This window comes from Leptinotarsa decemlineata, unplaced genomic scaffold, assembly GCF_025532065.1.
Source record: "Leptinotarsa decemlineata unplaced genomic scaffold, Ldec_3_MD MMD2_tig00000882_RagTag_RagTag, whole genome shotgun sequence".
Lineage (NCBI taxonomy): Eukaryota > Metazoa > Arthropoda > Insecta > Coleoptera > Chrysomelidae > Leptinotarsa > Leptinotarsa decemlineata.
In genome coordinates, this window is record NW_027412556.1 from 1,088,450 (window position 1) to 1,109,457 (window position 21,008).

At 35.0% G+C, this 21,008-nt stretch overlaps 2 protein-coding genes across 3 annotated transcripts; both read left to right on the forward strand.

The window, feature by feature from the left end:
• The first annotated feature begins 1,979 nt into the window (after window positions 1–1,979).
• On the forward strand, window positions 1,980–9,568 carry LOC111511164 (gustatory receptor for sugar taste 64f). Of its 2 annotated transcripts, XM_074174736.1 has the most exons (7): window positions 1,980–2,116; window positions 3,415–3,565; window positions 4,789–4,914; window positions 5,740–5,894; window positions 7,026–7,188; window positions 7,338–7,427; window positions 8,888–9,568. In XM_074174736.1, exons 2-7 carry the CDS (start codon window positions 3,530–3,532, stop codon window positions 8,942–8,944), a joined length of 627 nt encoding a protein of 208 aa, XP_074030837.1. In that variant the 5' UTR covers window positions 1,980–2,116; window positions 3,415–3,529; the 3' UTR covers window positions 8,945–9,568. The 2 variants fall into 2 exon arrangements, with proteins under 2 accessions (XP_074030837.1, XP_074030838.1); XM_074174737.1 differs by lacking the exon at window positions 7,338–7,427 and having other exon boundaries at window positions 8,888–9,116.
• A 1,865-nt stretch (window positions 9,569–11,433) lies between these two features.
• Window positions 11,434–20,683, forward strand: LOC111515692 (gustatory receptor for sugar taste 64e). Its single transcript, XM_074174738.1, has 7 exons — window positions 11,434–11,783; window positions 12,746–12,897; window positions 13,030–13,146; window positions 13,230–13,384; window positions 16,389–16,551; window positions 17,990–18,079; window positions 19,822–20,683. Exons 1-7 carry the CDS (start codon window positions 11,603–11,605, stop codon window positions 19,915–19,917), a joined length of 954 nt encoding a protein of 317 aa, XP_074030839.1. The 5' UTR covers window positions 11,434–11,602; the 3' UTR covers window positions 19,918–20,683.
• Window positions 20,684–21,008: the final 325 nt, after the last annotated feature.

The following is a 21,008-nucleotide window of genomic DNA, read 5'->3' on the forward strand; positions in this document are numbered from 1 at the left end:
GAAGCAGGTTCTGATGTTGTACTTGGAATCAATTCTTCTTATCCTCTCCGATAATCCTCTGATGTAGGGAAGTGCAAGCACTGGTTGTGACGGCTTCTCTTCCTTGCGAGGCTCCTGCTGTCTTTTAGCCAAGGTCTTTTATACCATCGCTTTGGAGTAGACATTCCGTTGAAGATCATTTTTTCTGATGTCTAGTTCCTTCTCGATACCTTCCTTCGTGTTACAGAACCCGAAAGCACGGTCTAAAACGGTCTAATTCGTTTAATGTTATAGTCTTTCAGAACAGCTATGGTTTCATTACAAATTAAACATAACGCCTTATTACTGGACTCGATCACAAAATACTGGAAGTTCCATTTCAATTGGACGTTCTGCATACACTGTCGATTTCTCGCTTCTTTTCCATACTAATAAATCACACATAAAAACAATAAGCCAAATCAAAATACTTTTATTGACGGGTGTTATTTTATTTCACAATAGACAGTTTCGCTTCCCTCACCTTTCCTACGCAGACTAACTCGCAGTTGCGCCGCTAGCTTTTCTATACGCAATTATTACTGCCATCTCGAAGTGATTGAAATACACTAGCTAGAATCAGAACTTTCTCGAACCAACGCGGTAATTCCAAATATTTAATCACGCCTAATGCCACCTAGCGGGTAGCTGAAAAAAATAGTACATAGTACCACTACTCGCCACTAGATGTCGTCAAGTGTCACTTGAAATGTAAAAAAGCGGTTGCTTAGGTCAAAGTTTGGAGACCCCTGAGTTAGGGTATAACAGAACCACAAGTGATTCTGTAATTCCCGTATCCAGCGGGGCTACGTGGAAGCAGGCATCCGATGGCCGGTTTTCTCAACCGCCACATCCCAAACCAATGCACTCGCCAAAAACCACCAATGAGTTTGTCAAAAAATTTGATCCTCAGACACATCAATCAGTTTTCATCTATCTAGTTTGAAAACAAGAGTTTCCCTTAAAAAATGTCCGATTCGGCTCACTCTGTACATGCCTCTATTGTAACTTTTTGGTAGCTACACAATAATTATTCAAATGAAGTTCCTATTGATACTTCTGAAATAAACAATCAACATTAGTTCCATCCATTATTGCTTCAATACTATTTCAGAACCCGGTTTTCATTATTGAATTGAGTTGTTAATACTGAAATGGATTTCATCGTACTTTATCGAGTCTTTCATCATGACGTTTACCAATTGATCAAATAGACTTGTGTTAATTAAAATGAACTGTCCCCAATAAGATGACATTTCATCGATACGGTAACAACCAAAAATAAATCCTGAGAAACACCACATCAGCAGAATAAAATTTTGTTTCCCGAAATAGTCAAATCTTCCATCCAGTCGTTTGTCTCCGGTCATTGTCTCCACCTGCTTAACATCAAAGTTCCTGAAAGAAAGGTATTTGTAATGTTTTTTTTTGAAGTATGGCTTCTTATATGATCCCAATAAATAAAAAATGTGGAAGAGTGTTTCTATAAAATGTTTATAATTATCCTCGCTTTCAGGAAAATGGCTACGAAAAACTCGGAAAATTGCTTTCATAGGGATATAAAATATATTCTGAGAGTTTGTCAAATATTTGGACTATTTCCTGTCTCAGAATTGACTTCAGAAGACCACCGAAATATAAAGTTCGAATGGAAATCCACCCTAACCGTATATTCTTTCTTGTTGACGTTGTCAACACTAATTTGCACTGTCCTAACTTTTATTCAGCTAGTCACTCACGAATTCAATTTACATTCAATGGGTAAGTCAAGGTGATATGTATATGCACAGTTAAATGGAGTACATGGGATTCATTTCTATGCTATAATTCATTCATAGTAGTATTAACTTCATTGTCATCTAAAATATCCCTCATGAGGCATCAAATTCTATAACTCTACATTTTCTTTCAGATTCCTTTATGTTTTGCTTCTTCGCCTTCGCCATTTCTTTGTCTTTCTACAAATTAGCAATGGACTGGTCGGAATTGTTGAAAAGTTTTCGTGAAATAGAAATAGCTTTCAAGAACTATAGCTACTACCAGAATTTGAGAAAACAATTTACAATCATGTTTGTAATATCTACTACAGGAACATTAAGTGAGTTGACAAATATTTCAGAAGTACAGAATTGGTTCCTAATATTTTTTCCTCACGAACGTCTCTTTCTATTAGATCGACAGGAAACTGAAATCATGGATAATAAACACAAGCTGTATTCCACAATTCCTCCCGTGTATAATTCGAAAGAAATGACTGAGAGGAAACTTACCAGAAGTAGAAGTAACTGACCCCACGGTATAGTTCCTTGTATGTTCAGAGTTCGCCACTTCTCGGTAATGATCGGTTGTTGGTCGGCTAAGATTACCGTGTTTCGCACCGCCCGTTCCATAAACCACTTATTCTACAGACGATTCATGGAAATGGTAATGGTCGGAGATGCTTTTGTAGTTCGTTGTGACCACCTGTAGAGGTCGCAGCAATAATTTGTCGAATTATGAGCATGCGTAGTTGACGCCAATGCTGTCAGCTGGCAACGATTTCCAACTCCCTCTATAACTTAGAATTGGAACTAAACAAAAAAGCGGGAAACTTAAACGCAACAGCTCCACTATTGAAACTTTTCCTAGAAATCAATTACCGTAACACCAAACTGATATTTTTCGCACTCGACGCGTGTTTTGCTAACATGGTTAGCATCTTCATGAGAAGATGCTAACCATGCTAACTGATCGCAGAACAATAACAAAAATAATACATTTCAAATTCCTTTTGAAGGAAAAATGTCAACAAAGACTACTTCTTCTTCACAAAACCTTCTTATCTTCTTCTTCTTCTTCTTATATCACTGAAATACTGTTGTTTTGTGATATATACTTCGAAGAGACCTCCACAGGTGGTCACAACGAACTACAAAAGCGTCCCTGACCTGATAATATGCGTGGAACGTCTAGAGAGTAAGTGGTTTGTGGCCCGTTCGGTGAATGCAGTTTTTGATATATGTCATTGAGCTTTCCCGGTGATTCAGTTATTATCTTCTCAATCGTTGCTAAACTCCGTCTTTCTGTGAGTCTGTTCATTCTTGACAACAGAAAAAAGTCACAGGGGGCAAATCAGGTGAATACGGTGGTTGGAGTACGATTACGGTGTAGCAAGAACTACTGATGCACTACGTCACGGTAACGCTTTTGTCAAGCATTCACCAGGTTACTCCCCATGTCAAGCGCACGTGGAGAAGTTTCACTTCAAAATTTGAAAACAGGACAAAGTTGATGATGTAAAGAATCTAGGGTCCATTGAAAACAGGTCTTGAGGAATAGTCTGACCCTTACCACATGCACATTTTCCAATGGTACTCCTTGTATAATATCTACTATAGATATTTGATTTGCTTTCAGTTGAACACAGTTTAGCAAGGGTGGCTACCTACAACCAAGTTGATCCCCAAGCAATATCAAATAGAACACAACTGGAATTGTATTTAAAAAAGAGTATTCATTTGTTTTTGATCATATGGAATATTCCAATCCGGTAGCTTCATTTTCATTCGTAAGTATATTTTAAATAATTTCAAAACTTTCGTTGGAATTTGCCTCCTTGCGATGGTGACTATGTAGTACAGTACGGTACAGTCGATCTTTCATTTCGATTTACTGTTTTCCGAAACAATGATTTGATATACTTACTTTCAAGTACCGACATCATCGCCGATTATTAAAGAGGATCATCCCATTTCTTGACAATTTTCGGAGCTAACTATTTCACAAAGTTCTTCCAGAACAACAGTCATTTGCAAAATAATGAACAATAGATATATTGAGGAAAGCAAATGAAATTCGTATTGTTATTACATTTATAACCCCATGAGAAACACGTCACATTTCAGGAAATACCAGAAAGACTTCAGAACGGAATATTAAAAAATCATTTTGCCAGCCAAAATCCATTTCACAGGCTTTTTTGAATAATTATTCTACTGAAGATCTTTCTTATTTAGCCCAGTTCCTCATTGAGAGTGAAGTCTGAGTGAACGATCAATTATGGTCTAGACGTTTCCCCTCTTGGTAAGTTGGTGGTGAATGGATTCGTAATTCAAATAATCTCCTGAGTGTTAGTCCTCTTCAATCATCACGTCTTAAAACAACTATCAATTGTGAATTCATTATCTCTTCTTATAGAAGGTCCCACGCTGTTAGGGTGCTACAAAAAAGTTGCCGATTTCGCGTCCTCTCGGTTTCATGTCATGAAGTTGTCGTCAATGTATCTCAACCAGACTCTGGGCTTCTTGCGGGCTTCTTCAACGGCCAGCAATTCATTACTACCCCATTTATATGTTAGCGATAACCGGTGAGCGATAGGAACCTCTGTAGAATTAGAGGTACTTTTTCCCCCTATTTGAGCTTGATCTGTTTTCCATCGCTTCGAGTGTCTTCAATTGTTCTCAAAAGACAAGATTATTTGCAATAGCAGCTGGATGATTGTAAGCAGGAGTGTGGATAAGTTGTAGGTGACTGAATATGTGGAACAGATCTAAGCGAAACATTTTTCTTGTGGGTTTTGATTAGTCCACACAGATTAGGAAGTTTACTGAGTGTGCACCTTTTTTCTCATCGAGGCAGGTAATTATCATGTACTTTTCCTGTATTGCTCCGTCTGAAGAAAGTCTTCGATCTTCTATTCGTGAAGATCAGTATCCACCACTGCAGGTGAAATCTCGATAGTGTTACTGACTCCTTATATACAATTCACTAATGAATAATTCGGTATTTCAGATCATCAATATTTTCAACGTTTTTGCTTGGAATTTTCTCGACACATTCATAATGATGATCAGCGTAACTCTAGTATTCAGATTGAAGCAAATTTGCTCACAAATCAAAGCTGGAGTTCGTAAGAAGGTGCGTATGTAATACAAAGAAACATGTTTATTCGTTTTTTTTTTTGGTTAGAGTTCCTCTTCAAATACTGAACCGTCCTACAATAAAGCTTCTGAAATTTTTCTGTCTGAATAATAATAGCTGTTTGAATTGAAAGGGTCATATTTTTAGGAATGGTTATTTTTTAGGAAAGAAAGTTTTTGGCCTTCTTACTGCTTCATTCGTTATCACCAAGTTACTTCACGTCGTGAAGTAACTTGGTTTGGAATCTTTTGATTTTCAATTTTCATTTCTTGTTGATATATTTTTTATTTTTATCTGTTAATAGTTCAATTTTTCGATTTCTTGGTTGTTGCTTGTATTTTATTTCATTTTAATTTCAGTTTTTGCTTGATATAATTTTTTCAGCTGATCTCTCCTATATCATATCATATTAGATCGAATGAAATATTTCTTGAGTTCCCAATTTGTTATCAAGCGAAGAACTTCCAAAAAATAACAATTTTTTTCACTAGATTACAAATTTTCAGTAGGGGAGATAATTTCTAGTGAAATAAATAATGCATGCCTTCTTCAGTAGTCATAGAAAAACAAAATTTGCTTTCTTCGCTCTAATATTATTCATTGATAGCATTTTTCATTTCCCTCTGACTCAGTGGATGAGTTTAATTGATGCATTTATGCAAGCATTTATTTATTTTATCGTCCTTTCCTTTCCATGAGCACCAGTGCTGGGTAGCAGTTTCCACAGTAAAGGGATACTAATTTTCATACCAGAAATCTAAATAATGAACCATGAACAGTCAATAAATAATGAGATTTTTTTCATTTCATTCTTGATTTCAGTACATCTCTCTTTATTTCTGGACAAAAGTGAGAGAAGATTATAGTTTGATATCAGAATTATGCCAAAAGGTGAATGATAAGATTGGCCACATGATATTGATATCATTCGCGTCAAATATGTATTTTGTTCTGTCTCAGCTGTATAAAGGATTGACGTAAGTATCAGTGCTAATTCAATCTAAGAAAGTTGGGTTTTCTGTTTTGCATGATCAAGTAGTTATTCGTGAAGAAATGAAACAAAAGCCAGATAAGTGATTGAAAGTAATGATTTAAAGTAATGAAAAGTAATTGAAAACTTCCATATTAGAATCACGGGTTGATGTGGAAAAGTCACTGGTACTAATATTGACACATACATGGTGTTACTATTTATCCTCATTGGGTTAGATAACGCACAAGAGTAATAAATACAGTTTAAACAGGCTTTTATAGAACATCAACATAAAGACTAAAGTCAATAAAAGTGTTTCAGTACCATTTGTAATCCATTGTTAAACATTATCAACAGTTCTTTAGAGAAAGGTGACGTACCAACTGAACTAAAATTATCTACTATTATACCTATACCAAAAGGACCAAATACAAACCAAGCTATTCAATTGAGACCAATAAACATTATCAATGCTAAAGCTAAAGTATTGAAAAGGGCTTCTTTACTGGTAGCCCTTCATGGGCTACCAGTAAAGAAACTCTTCGAGTACCAAACAATAATTTTTATTTTTGAAATCAAAATTGGATATTCACCTGTATATCTACAGAATAAATCAACGTATGTGGCTGAAATACATGGGCATGATACCAGGAACAGAAACAATATAAAAGTTGAAAAATATTTAAAAAATAGTACACATTATTCTTTATTTTATAAAGGAGTAGATTGTTGACCTCCCACAATAAATTAAAGATAGTGGTTCGATAAATATATTCAAAAGACGATTGAAGGATTTCTTAATGAAAATATGGTATATTCTTAAGTATGACTTTCTTATGTAACTTTTTATTTATAGATTTGTATTTTCAATCAGAATGTTTGTATTTTTTCATATCGATATAATTTTATTTATAATGTGACAATATATGTACTATTGTAAATGAATTACTTTTTCAACTGAATAAAGAGATATATTCAGTTCGAGTAGGTTTTTGAATCCTGTTTGGTATAGCCGTTTCATTGTTCTTGGGTTTTGGATTCTCTTGGAAAATGGAAAAGTTTGACGTCTTGACACTTAATCGCTTTTTATTATCACTATCATTAATAAGAAGCAGATACGTTTTTGATGTTTCAGAATCAAACGAACCATAATTGATGGAATTTATTTCATATTTTCGTTTGGAATAGTGATTTTGAGGCTGAGCGGAGTGATACTGTATGGATCTGAAGTAAATCTACAGTCTCAGAAACCTTTGAGGTACCTCATCTCTGTGAAGTCAGACTACTATAATGAAGAGGTATGTTGTGTTGAATAACCAAGAAACATTATTGGAGCATGATAATAATAATAATAATACGTCTTTATTCACCACAAATTATTATTGAATAGTAGGAACTAATCATAACTTCCATGTCTAATTTTTGATCAATTTTTCTTATTTTTTAGATAGAGAGGTTCATTCTAGAAATTCACTGCCACGAAACTTCACTCTCAGGAAATCAGTTTTTCACCTTGAAAAGAGGATTGATATTTGGTGTGAGTGATAATTGTGAGAAGCAGTGTTAAAATAGAAATTCATATCAGTTGTTTTCATTGCCGAATCTTTCGTTTCTACTCATTTACTCATCAGTTGATAATTATTAGGTTGTTTCGAAGGTTTTGTCCATTTTTATAGGTCTACTTTGAACTGTAATATCTCAAATACTTATTCAATTAAATCAAAATAAGCGTCATATCAATCAGTGCACTTTTACATAATACAAGTCGATTTACTCAGCATAAAAATTATGTGCTTGGGATTTGACGAATTTGACGAAGGACGCTTTTGCCTGCTTCCGAATGGTGAAGGTTCTACCGGCGAGAAGATTATCGAGGTGCTTGAAAAGACAGAAGTTGGTTGGCGAGAGTTTGGGTGATTATGGTAGGCGCTGATATGTAAAACTTGCGTCAAGTGTAGCTGACGTGTAAAAACCCTCATATGAGAAGGTTGTCGCGGGTATCAAGGGGGGATTCTTGCACCTGTAAGCCGCAATAAACCCTTGCGGGTTGCGGTGGAGGGTCCAACGGACCCACCTACTTTCGACCTTACCTAATACGATGATCTGAAGAGAGGCAAAAAGTTAAAATTTGGAGCTACAATAACACATGACATTGAAACGGATAAAGCGTTTAAAACAACCTAATAACCAACATATGGGATGTTCATAATCACTATTTTTTTCTAAATGTAAAATGCATCCTGGAATAGTTCAACTCACTTAGAATGGGAGCACCCTGTATATATAAGTACTCCCCTTCTACACAGTAGGTACTTAGTGTTTTAGTGAAACTCATATTTTCTTTCTAATATTCAAGGGTTACCCATAATTTAAAATCAAAAATAATGATTTTCAATATTTGTCTTGCAAAAATTTAAACGTCGTGTAGTCTGTAGAATTCTCTACATAGACCCGTTGCTTCAGAAAATAGCCCCGAAGAAACGGTTCGGCGAAAGCGGTCATGACGTCACCAGATATACGAATTAGGGAACCGAGTAGAAATCGCCATCTGTTTCAGACTTTATTCAGTACCTGAATAATTGCATAAATAGAATTTAGAAGCGCTTCCATTGAATGAATTCAGAAAAAATCAGTCCTTATCCATATCGGAATATTCCAAATGGGTAAGTTCACTGGTGATAAAAAATAACGTTCGTTTTGCCTCACTAGAACATTCCTGGATTGAAAATATCTTCTTCGAAACCTCAAACAACACATTCTTTACTTTATAACGGTTCAGACGTTGTTCTAACGCTGTACGGACAATAATACATATCTCGTGACGTCACACTTGCTTTTGGCAAACGCGCAGCTTCAAAGATATATGCCTTGACAGTGAATGCTATCGAGTTGTAATTTTTGCCTTTGCATTCGGGATGACAAACAATATCAAAAGATTTTCTGGAAATAAACTTTGTCTGAACGACTAGATCATCAACTTTCGTTTTTTTTTTCCAGATGGCAACTGCAATAATAACATACGAGTTATTCATGCTCCAGACAAAAATTAACTGATGGGGAAGTATGTATGGGCTGAAAACCTGAGGATTGTTCACTTTTCAGGTCAACGGAAATAAAAAGGAAATACGTCATTAACGTCATATAACCTATACATAATATTACCCTTGTATTATCTATTCAGCCATTTTTTTTTATAAAAATGTCATACTTCTTCGTGAGAGATCAAATACCGCTCAACTCATCAAACAGATACTTTTTCGAGGAATAATTTTATTGGACATGAAATAACGAACCATAGACATGTGTTTCGGGTTTTTCTGTCCATCATCAATATGGTGTAGCCAAGTGTAAGAACGGGCAACACGAAAAACAACACAAATCATTGAAGCCATCGACAGAAACCAGCCGCCTATCTGTGGTTTTGGGTAATAGATCTTGTGCTCACAAGAAAACCAATGAAATAACTACGAAGTCAGCTCGTCATCCCGGTGTTGAAAATCATACTTGAAGGATGCCGAGTATCTTGATATGAATCAAGACCGGCTTCCACCTGCTTCCCAAGTATCGTCTATTCTCAAACTTAACCAAACCAAGGAGGGATGTGGGCCAAAAAGGTCGAAACACTTGTCTATGGTTTACCATTTCCTGAGTGCTAGGTCCAATAATATCATCTCTTGAAGTCTTATCTTTTATCACATATTCCTTGAAAAAACTGTATTTTCCATCCATAGTATTTATTATACAGTGTGTAACAACGAAAACTTAACAGAGCCGTTTTTGAATATAAAAAGTAAGATTTTTAAAAAAGCTCGGACACGTCGATTTCTAATTAAAGGGGGACACCTTTCAGACTAATCAGATTTTTTGTAGTACGCATCCCCTTATTTAGATAGGGAAAGTAGGTCGAGTGGCACCTTGTTTTAGAGGTCTTTCGAATACCTTCATGAATCTGTTAAAAAAAAATTTGTAACGATTAATTTTCGAGATAATTTGAAGTTGAAATTGCATGTTAATAATACATCAGACAGACCACTCGGTAACTTGTATGCCTAAATAAAAAAAAAATTCGAACAGGGAATGTCTGGGCCGGAATATTTGGCAATCATATTATAGGTCCATTTTTCATTGATGGAAATTTTACCGGTGACTCTTATTTGTAGTCGCCATGGGGCGCCAATTAATTTTTGTTGTTGTTTTATAATTTCACGATTTGTATTTTGGAAGTGTTTTAAATTGTAAAATGTCGGTTTCTGAATACAGTCATGTAGCTTGACATCTGAATAAAATATAATAAAGAATATTTCTATTGCAGTATATTCAATCCAAAAAGAGGTTGCAAAAAAATGGTTCAGACAAAAGTTGTACATCTTCACATTTTCTTCATCGTTTGCATTGCAGTTTTTTTTATAGGAGATCCAACTTCAATTGGACTCATGAAAAACTATTTTCCAGCCCTAAAATTCACTCATTTCATCTCCCGTGTCTTTAATTTCAATTTATGTTTTACTTGTCATTTTCTTTTCAACTCAGTTACCTTCATACACTTATTTCTTTCCTTTCGAAAAATTGTTTATATTAGTTTTTATTTGCGTTTACGATTGCGTTTGATATCTCCACTGTACTTAATCAGATATAGATATCGATCCCAACCTTGAACTCTTCGACAGAAGCAAAGCCATCTACAAAATATTTTCCATTCATCAAATGTTCGACACTTTATGCCACGTGATATATCCATAAACATTTACACATCCATCATAGCATTTCACGGCATATCAGATCAAGCTGTATTTAGATAAACATTCGCTTCGGAAAAAATGTTCACTACCCTGAATATCAAACCTAGATAAGACCGATTCAACAAACACAGAAAATCCCTGTGGAAATAACACCACCCGTGAGGATTCCGGAATTACAGAATATCCGCGACTCTCATCATGGAAGTAAATCAAAAAGCTACAAGCGAGCTATCTGTGAATGTTGGTCGGAGCAAACCATCACAGCAAAATAGCTTTCACGAGAATATAAAATTCTTGGTAGTCATGGCGCAGTTTTTTGGGGTAATGCCTCTGCATGGTATTAGCAAAGGTATTGACGATGTCACATTCAAGTGGGGAAGCCTGAGAGTGTGCTATTCAGTGTTCAACGCTGCAGCTACACTCACCAGTACTGGGTTCTGGATAGTTAAATTTTTCGTTAATGGCTTGATCGTGGTTCAAACTGGTAAGTTGGTAACGAATCTTTTGAATAGTTCCGCAATTGTCGAAGTCATTAGGCTGGATGAAATCTAGCAGCTTCATGGTATGCTTGAGGCTGCAGCTTCATACATGAGAATAATACTCCAAAGCAGGTCTGAGCTTTATGAAGGATGATTGTGCCAAGACATATTAGTGTCTATTCAACCTCCAACAAACCGAACAAGCAAATTCAACGCCCTGTGTCTCCGAAACGAAGCATTTCCGGACACAAGTTTGCATAGACTTTTTTTCTCGCAATTATCTCAGAAATACGTTACTTGAATATTTGAACGTACTCATGTTACACCCTGTATAGCTGATTCAAAGTTAAATATGAAAAATTAAAATTCCGGTTTTTGTGCATTGGTCGTTAAGATGCGCAATCTGAAGCTACATTGGAAAGTATAATCTCACAGTGTCTCACAGTATCTGAAGCCATACTTTCGATTGTGATTTTTCTTTTGTTGTAGTACAAATGGTTTTCTACAGTTGCACGTTTTTGGCTTCAGTGCGACTCATTAAAATAGCACGTCATTGGTCTTATATTTTACGGGAATGGTCTGCGGTGGAGATGTCTATGAGAGGTTATTTCAATGAAACTAAGGCAAAGAGAAAATTCGTCGTCATTACAGCAGTATTCATGAGTTTAGGAATAGGTATGTACCTATGCTAATATGTTCCTTTGAGAAATACAGGTAAATATGAGTTTCTTGCTGTTTTTTCAGTGTCTAATCTTCCATAAGCTGGAAAACAAAAAAAACTAAACCGATAAGGAATCTATTGAAAACCAACCAAAAATTGACTGCGTAATAAAAACTACTAAATAGTCCTATTCGTCATCAATTTGTTGTATTCATGAATTTTGTCAACAAATTGAGTACTCATAATCAACGTTAAACGTGAAATTTCTATACTTGGCTCTTTAGATTGATGAAGTTTCGGAAAATAACCCTTTCCTGTTTTCAAAACCCAAAAAAATCACTTGTGATCAACGCCTGAATTACAAACATCTACATTTCTTTTGGCACACGTCAGTTTAGGTTCATATTTCTATTTTCAACCTCTCTTTTCTGTAATGCAACTACGTACGATCCATTTCCACAGAGCTCACCTAACCTAACCTAACCTAAAATAACCTAACCTAACCATATCTGTAACTGATTCGTCTCAATTTTCCAGACAAACCGGAAACATGTGTTGATGATTATGGAATCTGTATGTTTCAGTTACTGTTTTCAAAAACTGCTTTGAAAACTATTCCAGATACTCGTTATGCACCAAAAAAACCAGTAAAAAACATTGACTCCTCCAAAGAAAATGTCTTTCAGATAATATTTTCACAAAATACCATCAAATTAACCCCTAGTTTGGGGTAGTTTGTGATTTGATGGGTTTCCTTTTAGTTAGTAAGCAAATGTCATAGTTTAATTTCTCCATTAAACCAGTTGCAATCTTATGTAAGAGACAATAAGTGAAATTATCAGGTGGGCTCAAGAGTTCGTGGGCTAACACACAGATGGCGCCACTTTCATTGACTCCAAATGATTTTTAGTTAACTCCAATCTCTCAAAGACACAGTACAGTACAAAACAGTAAACTCATTATTGATTATTTTCAGTGGAGCATATATTTTTTATCATGAACGGCATATTCCAATCCAAAGAATGTCAAGGATTTTCCGAGGAACCCCTGAAAGTATATTTTCAAGTATCTTTCCAGAATTATTTCAGTTTCATCGACTATAATATTTGGATTGGAGCAATAATTAAGGTACATACATGTTACAATTTTAGTTTTTTCTTTTAGCATTGATTTTCTGACATTTAAAAAACAATAAGTAGAGTAGGGTGCTCAAATTATGTTATATAAATTTCGATAAAGATCCCTTTAACTCAATTTCAGTTTGCCAATACCATTTCAACATTTACATGGATTTTCACAGACCTTTTTATCACACTCATAAGCATTGCCATGACGTCTAAGTTCGAGCAAATTTTCAAAAGACTGGAAATTAATAAGGTCAGTAAAATGGTAAACATCCACGAATATAGTCGCATAAATTCATTACTCATTATGTCATACAAAAATTAATGTTCTTTCAGGTGACTCACGAAAAATTCTGGAAAGAAATCAGACACGACTACCAGAAGTTGTATAATCTGAGCAAGTCTTTGGAAAAACATCTGTCCTTCTTAGTACTGGTTTCTTATTTTCACAACATATTTTTTTTGTGCATTCAGCTTTACAATAGTTTAAGGTGAGATATGGTTTTTTGTTTGAATACCGATAAAATATCTTCTCAAATAATCAATCCCTTGAAATATACACTGGACTAATCACAAACTCTAAAACTATAAAGTTATTCAAAACTGTTGAAACTGGTTTGCTTATAGACTGATCAAGTTAGGGATATATTATACTTATCAAGCCTAATCAGTCCCAAAATCTCTTTATATTTGCAGAAAAAAGAATAATTCGAAAAGCAAGAATTCAAATTGGCCGCGTGTCTGTTGACCAATAAAATTGATCGTGTCTAGAGCGGAGTTGCCAAGTGTATTAGTTTTTAATATCCAATCACAGATCTGATGATCCAATTTGACAGACGCCATTTTGTTGTTATTGTTGTCAACTCCGTGAAAGTTTTGAAAATAAAGAACTACAATCCTTCTACTCTTCCAAGCCTTTATAGAAATCATTAAAAAAGTGACTATAAATGAAGGGGGAACAAAAATATTGAATTTGATGATGGAGTGTTTTATTTCAACTTCACGTATTCTCCACAGAAAGTATTATCTGGAATTAATCTTGTTACTGAAAGTATGAAATGAAATTAATTAAATGTAATTATATGATTTAATGGTATTATTATCTCAGAAGCTTTTGTTGGATCTCGAGTACAATTAATTCTGTCTATACTTGACCTCATTCAACCTTCCTAACAAGTTTTGGGAGATTCAACAGATTTCCCAAGCGAGCCTATAACGCTTGAATGTAGTAGCTATATTAGAAAGAGGTATGTATGTAGGAATCGTTTTTTTTATGACAAAGTGAAGTTGTACAGATTGAGGATTGTAGAATAAATTGAATATTTGGAATGATTCTTTAATTCAGTTTGCTATATTTTTTTGATTTTCATAACTGTATATTATTAAATAATGTATAAAATTATAGTGTAGGTAAATATTTTGTGATCTATCGACTTTATGTACTGATTTTAGATATAGAACTTATCTGCAATTTTTCGTGTACATTTTATTCCATGTGGAGAATTTTTCGTCAATTGAAACGTTAACGGGCTCATATACATTTCCATAATTAAATTGATAATTATATGCTTCGTAAATTTCACGATTTGGCAATGTAGATTATTTATATTGTTTCTATTGGTCAATCGAACAAGAAGCGGGAATAGGGCCGTGACGTCACCACATTCGATTTTTAATAATTAATTACGGGAAAACTACGGTACTTAGAGAGATGAAACAAAGTCCACTGTTTTTCAATTTAAAATGTCTATTAAGTGAAACTATGAACAAAAAATCATGAAACAAGTCCATGGTAAATGAGATAAGGAAAGTAACTGAATACTTCAGTATCGGCAGATGATCTAAACCAATTTTACTGTACCATAGCTGAAAAACTGACAAATAACACCGTGATTCTATATGATTATCTCATAAACTCAAAAAACACATTTGTCAACGATAAATTCACTTTATATCAAAGACACGATAAAAACCATTAAGAACAAAAAAGCCTCTGGATTTAATAAAATATCTGTTTGAATCTGTTTAAAATCTGTTTTTCCGTCAACTCACTGTCGTAACTCTATGAACGACAACCCTCAGCAGTCGAAACTTGTGCAACTAACGAGGTATTACCTTTTAACGTGTGATTCCTAACACGGGTTGGACGAAAGCAAGTAAAAACCGATCGTTCAGCCTGGGGCTTGAACCACCGACCAACACGGCGGTCGATTCAAGTGAGTTAACAAAGCACCCACGTTGCACCGACGTAGCCGATTGATAATCTTCCTTTAGTGACTTTGACTGTTTTAGCCAAAGTCACTATATAAATGACTCCTTCGAAGCTGCCTATTTTCCTACCTCTCTCTAAACATCTGTAAAACGCTCTACAAATTTGGCAGGCGAGAAAAAATTCTATAAAATGGTGAAGGCGCCAATGTGTACAAATTCGTTAAAATGGTGAAAGCGAGAACATTGTAGTGTCAAACAATTCATATTTCCAAATGATTTCATGTCATGATATCCGTTATATTCCGAACACAACACTATGACTCGTACAGGCGCACAATAAACGCTCTACAAATGGTGCAGGCGAGAAAATTTTCTTTTTCTATAAAATGGCGAATTCGCCAATGTGTACAACTTCGTTAAAATGGTGAAAGCGAGAACATAGTGTGTCAAACAATTCATAGTGTTCATATTTTCAAATGTTCTTCATCATAATATTCATATTATGATCCAAACACAAAACTGATACTCGGTGCAAACGGGCGTACGATAAATAGACAGGTCAGAAAATGTCGTTTTCGTATAAAATGGCGAATTCGCCAATGTGTACAAATTCGCCAAAATGGTGAAAGCGAGAACATAGAAGTGGCAAAACAGTTCATATTTCTAAATGTTTTTTGTAATAATATCCATGATATTTCAAACATAAGACTTAGTCTCGGTGCAGACAGGCGTACAATAAACGCATTACAAACTGAGCAGATTTTACAGTCGTTGCCAACTGATCGAAAAAGTTAAGAATATTGTGTTTTTGTAAAAAAAATGTGGTGTAGCTATCACAGTCGTTTGTGTCTGACAAAATTGTTTCTATACATATAAAATTGCACCTAAACAATTCGTTTGAAATTCTTGGAAAATGTCTTTCAAGGACGGAACTGCAGTAACATTAGTTACAAATACAAGTGATATAGAACACAAGAAGTTTCAGTTCTCATTTCTGATGGTGATCTCCTACCATGTAGTAACGGCTCCATCCATTAGTAAATATACGTTATACAATTTTTTTCAAAAACTAATTTTTTTCCAAGATCATTCACAATATCCTCATTTTTTTTTTCTCTTATTAGCCAACGCAGACGGGTGTTGCTCGTAAAAGACAATGTTTTTCAACAACGCCCGCAAAATTTGCAGCCTCTTGATTGTTCGCTCGTCTGTACGATCTAAACAAAGTCAATAACATAGAAATTAATTGGATTTTAATCTCTTAAATCTTTTTTTTTTTTTCAGTGAAAGAACCGGAGCGATAGAAACAGCTTATTTTTTCATTTCTTTTGGCTTCTTGGTATTACGCATTCTGACTGTATCTATGTATGGAGCATGGCTCAACGAAGAAGCTAAGAAACCACTAGATATTCTATATTGTGTACCAAGTGAACAATACTCTAGTGAGGTAAGAAAAAGATTATATGTTTGTTGAGAGATTTTTACTAAATAGTTAACAGAATCGCAACACGCGTTTCGCTTTGCAATAGCTACCTCAGGTGTATTCATACTAACTAAATTTCGCCTAATTACGATTATCCAGGTGAGTTTCAATCAAACCCAAAGGAGTGTCTCTTACAACATAATATGACAGTTTTTCGAGTGAAATGCTGTGGGAAACAGTCAAAGGCCTTTGACAGGTCTCAATTCCCTCAACTATGCCTCTGACAACACTCATAGTAGCATCGGTGGTAGAGCAGTTTCCGCGAAAACCAAATTGATAACTGCAAAAAAAAATGTTGATTTCGAAATATTTGGTGAGTCTTTAAAGACTAGATTTATCAAATTGGTAAATGGGACAAGAATAATATCCTGAGTTGCCTTAATAATTCGACTATTTATTCCATTGATATCCGGACAAGCTGAATGTTTCAAAGATGTAATGATTTTTTGTACTTCATCACATGTAACAGGAGTTAAAAAGAATGAAGAGCCAGGAGAGGGAAAATTTCTAAAGTTCACCAATTCAGAGATAGGTAGATTAGGTGGCTATACTTGAGAAAAAATTATTAGTCATTTTCAGTTAATTTCTCTGAGAAACACCTTTGTTCTTTGTTCCTCTTTCTGTAAAAATTCACAATGTTGAATGATCAATTAAAAAAAATTCATGATAATATAAAAAAAATTGAAATTAGAGAAATATTTTCACTAAATTCAATCTAATTTTGATAAAATCATAATTAGTAGTACACTTATTTATGTTCAACTACCTGTTGGTGAAGACACGTCTGAAAAAGCTATAGTATGGCGAAATAATTCGTTCAGGCCAGTCTCCACTCCCTACACTGTAGGTTGATGGACTGACACCTATCAGAAAACAACTATTCCCCTAGCTAATACCACGAAGGGCGTTGGATTATATCTGACAGGTGTCAGTGCAGGATTCTTCCCTGAAGTTATTTCTGGATATGCTGTTGGCGGTACAACTGCCGCAATCGATTTTCAATTTTATTGGAGCACACTTGCAGACCGGTTTCGGACTGTTTGGCCACTCGTCAATGCAAGGTAGTGTCTAGCATCAGCATAAGTATGCCCACTAAATTTGTGAAGTTTTCTTCCTTATACGAGAAAATTGGGAAATGCGATTGGTTACTTCGTTCACAGGCAGATGGGGCATTAACAAACATGTTTGTTGTTCGCTTCTGCCTAGTTCAAGAAATGATACTCTGAAGGAAATCGATTTTCAATTATCGGAAATCAACAGATTAACGTGATTCCTTCATTAATTTACAGGGCCATACTTTCCAGCTCACTCCATTTTTTGTAATAGTGTTTTATAAGTTATAAATTGTTGTTCAAATCCACTTTCAAAACCAATTTTGAGTTACCGATAAACTTATTTGTAGGTGGCTCGTTTGATTGAACAAATATGTACAAACCCAGTTGGATTATCTGGATCTGGATTTTTTCTGGTGACAAAGAATTTTCTACTTCAGGTAAACTTTAATTTTCTGTGAATTAGAAATTTCTTTTCTGCTCATCTCGATCATTACAATATTTACATTTACTCAACCTACTGAAAGAGGTAGGTTCAAATACCAACAACCAGTAACTGTGGGTAACACAAGTGGGTAGGAAAAAAAATAGGTATAAAAATAAAGGGAATCTATAATGAAACGAAAATAAAATATTACTTTTGAATTATACAAACAGTTAAAAAAGTAAATCAGCTATCCCCATCTTCTGCTTCAACTTCTATGCTCTTATATTGTGTATGTTATATTCCTTCGTTTTTATCAGGGGCAAAAATTCTTCTTATTATTCCTGACAAATGGTTTCGTTACAAATTCGATACTGTTCACAGAATATATCTTTCAATAACTAGCTGTATCCTCCTTACGAAAGAAAACGCATATAGTAGTCGAAACTTGTGCGAGCTGAGGATTAATGAGGTCTTACCTTTTAACGTGCACGGGTTGGATGATACGTAGTGAAAATCTATCGTCCGGCTGATGGACTTGAACCACCGTACTATCAGATAGTATTTGAGACGCTAACCAAGCGGGTATCATCCCACCACCGTCCATACACCTCGAAGCAGACTTCATTTTAAGTACTTTAGGCGGCCTTTTAGAAAAGACATTCTGAAATTAAATTTCATTACTTCTGTATATCTCATATGAAATCAATTACTTCAAATTCGAAGTCATCTGAAGAAACAATGTGTGGTGTATATGAGATAATCACCCATTTCATATTTAACTTTCACTCATACTATATATAATGGAAATAATTAATGAATTTCAATGTTCTATGGCTGTTGCCTCTCATTCGAGCGCATTTGGCCAGACCCTAACTAACCATAGTGAACAGAAGCTTCGTCCGGGGGCGCAGTTGTCTTGCACGAAGCAATGTTGCCACACTAAATTTTTTCATTCACTTTCTCTTTCCAAAAACACTTCAATTGTTCACTTGTCGCCTCCTTCTCAGGAGGCTTTCGAAAAAAATAAGACATCTATTGTCGTACTGACGAACTCATCAAAATCCAGCCTGGTTACTGGCGTAGGGGGTCGCCAGTTCACTCAGTCATCTTTCACTTCGAAATGTATTCGAACTTAAATTTATTTGAGAATACACCTCTTTTGGGCTCTCCGCTTCGACCACGACATCCACGTGCCATATACTTACTTTTATATTAATTATATTTTTAATGGAATTAAAAATCACGCATTATCATAAAAAGTCAGTCACAACTCCCTATAAATATGTTCAGTAATACCAATCAAAAAAAATTAAATACCCATTTTGAAGTTATTGATTTCGAAATTTTTTTCATGTACACTGAAGTATGGCACTTGACAGCTTGACAAATCTCATATGATGATATTGTTTCTGCATGTATTTTGATCTTTAGAAATGTTAACGGTAGTTGAGATTTTCCAACAAATCGATCATATAACGGTCCATTTGGAACAAATATGTAGAAATAGGAAAACTGTGTCAATCAAAAAAATTTTAATACCGGTAAAGTAATATGAAAAAGCGTTGGGCTGATGTTCTGTTGGCGTTGGTCTCCGGCAGATGCCCCAGTAGGCCACACATTTTCCGTGCTCATAATGTTTGTTGGGGATTCTTTCAAATCAGAATGATATACCTATAATATTCATTTCATCTGCAGTTGGTAATGTTGAAATGATATCAGTTTCAGTGTAGATAATAATGCTGTAATTTTTTTCAGATGGCAGGAACGATAGTTACATTTGAACTGATGCTGTTTCAATTTGCCCCAGTAAATGCACAGCAAAAACCCATGAAGTCATATGACTGTATTTAATGGAAATATCTCCTTCTCAGCACACAATAGGAAGTAGGATACAAGCAACACTTCACAATACGTTCAATGGATCTTCACACATGTGTTATCAATTTATACATCCGAAAAAAGATGCATAGAAACCCTAGTCACAGCCCCTAGTGTGCTAACCGATTCGCTTTTGATTGGTCAAACACTCTCGACGAGAAAAATGAGGTTGACCCACATCTTGATAGATGGTGCAAATATCAACTGTCGGATGTCAGTTCGTCAAGTCTTGGGAACAACTAACTATGTGGTGAAAAGAATTGAAATAATAAAATCACATCAATTAACAAAACATTGACCGGTCAAACATTTACTGTTTTGTCTTCGTTTTTCACTTGTGTGAGAAAAGGAAGCCATAAAAAAAGTTACCTAGTTACTATTGCTGTTCGTGTTTCACTGCAGTGTTGCCTACTCTACAACGTGATGATGTTGACACCCTCCGCGCCTTAACTCTCCGTCCCTAGTATTCATAGGTCCATGGTCTACAATTCCTTAAACATAAGCGCAACCCAGCATTCACAAGTGTATCCCATGTTACCTAAGCCAAGACGTCAAAGTCGATATATGATCTGAATGTTGAATGTTTCAATGTGTCGTTGAATTCATATGATTAATTTTTTAGTTTTTCGTTGCTCTAATGAAGTAGTTTTAGATTTCATGCAATATTTTTGTACCCATTTTAGTAACATGTAGAATTTTCAAAACTGAAAAACTAGTTATTAAAAAAATTATTTTCTTAATGCAAATAAAATACTTCCACTATGAAAATGTTTTATTGTCTTCAATAAATTCGTGTTATAAATTTAAGCAACTTCTGGAGTTTTACTCATAATTCAATAATAATTCTCCAAAAAGAACAAAATGCCCAATGATATGATGTTTTTGTCTACACTATTGTGCAGTCTCCTACACTTTCGAGTCTTTCACTTACTGCTACACCCCATTGTGTCCTTCTGACAAAAATCAGCCACAAGGGTAAGGGAGCTAGGCTCCAACCTGTCAGAACTGAAGATGCTTGGTCGGTATTGTAATCCATTAACCAACAAATTGATTTTGGTAAATTT

What these genes read in the sequence shown, in the direction of transcription:
- LOC111511164 (XM_074174736.1), top strand. Translation starts at nt 3,530, where the DNA reads ATGGAATATTCCAATCCGGTAGCTTCATTTTCATTC. An exon ending in AAGCTGGAGTTCGTAAGAAG is followed by an intron (nt 4,915 to 5,739) that starts GTGCGTATGTAA and finishes TCTTGATTTCAG; the next exon opens with TACATCTCTCTTTATTTCTG. An exon ending in AAAGAGGATTGATATTTGGT is followed by an intron (nt 7,428 to 8,887) that starts GTGAGTGATAAT and finishes TTTTTTTTCCAG; the next exon opens with ATGGCAACTGCAATAATAAC.
- LOC111515692 (XM_074174738.1), top strand. Translation starts at nt 11,603, where the DNA reads ATGGTTTTCTACAGTTGCACGTTTTTGGCTTCAGTGCGACTCATTAAA. An exon ending in GGATTGGAGCAATAATTAAG is followed by an intron (nt 12,898 to 13,029) that starts GTACATACATGT and finishes ACTCAATTTCAG; the next exon opens with TTTGCCAATACCATTTCAAC. An exon ending in CAGCTTTACAATAGTTTAAG is followed by an intron (nt 13,385 to 16,388) that starts GTGAGATATGGT and finishes TTTTTTTTTCAG; the next exon opens with TGAAAGAACCGGAGCGATAG.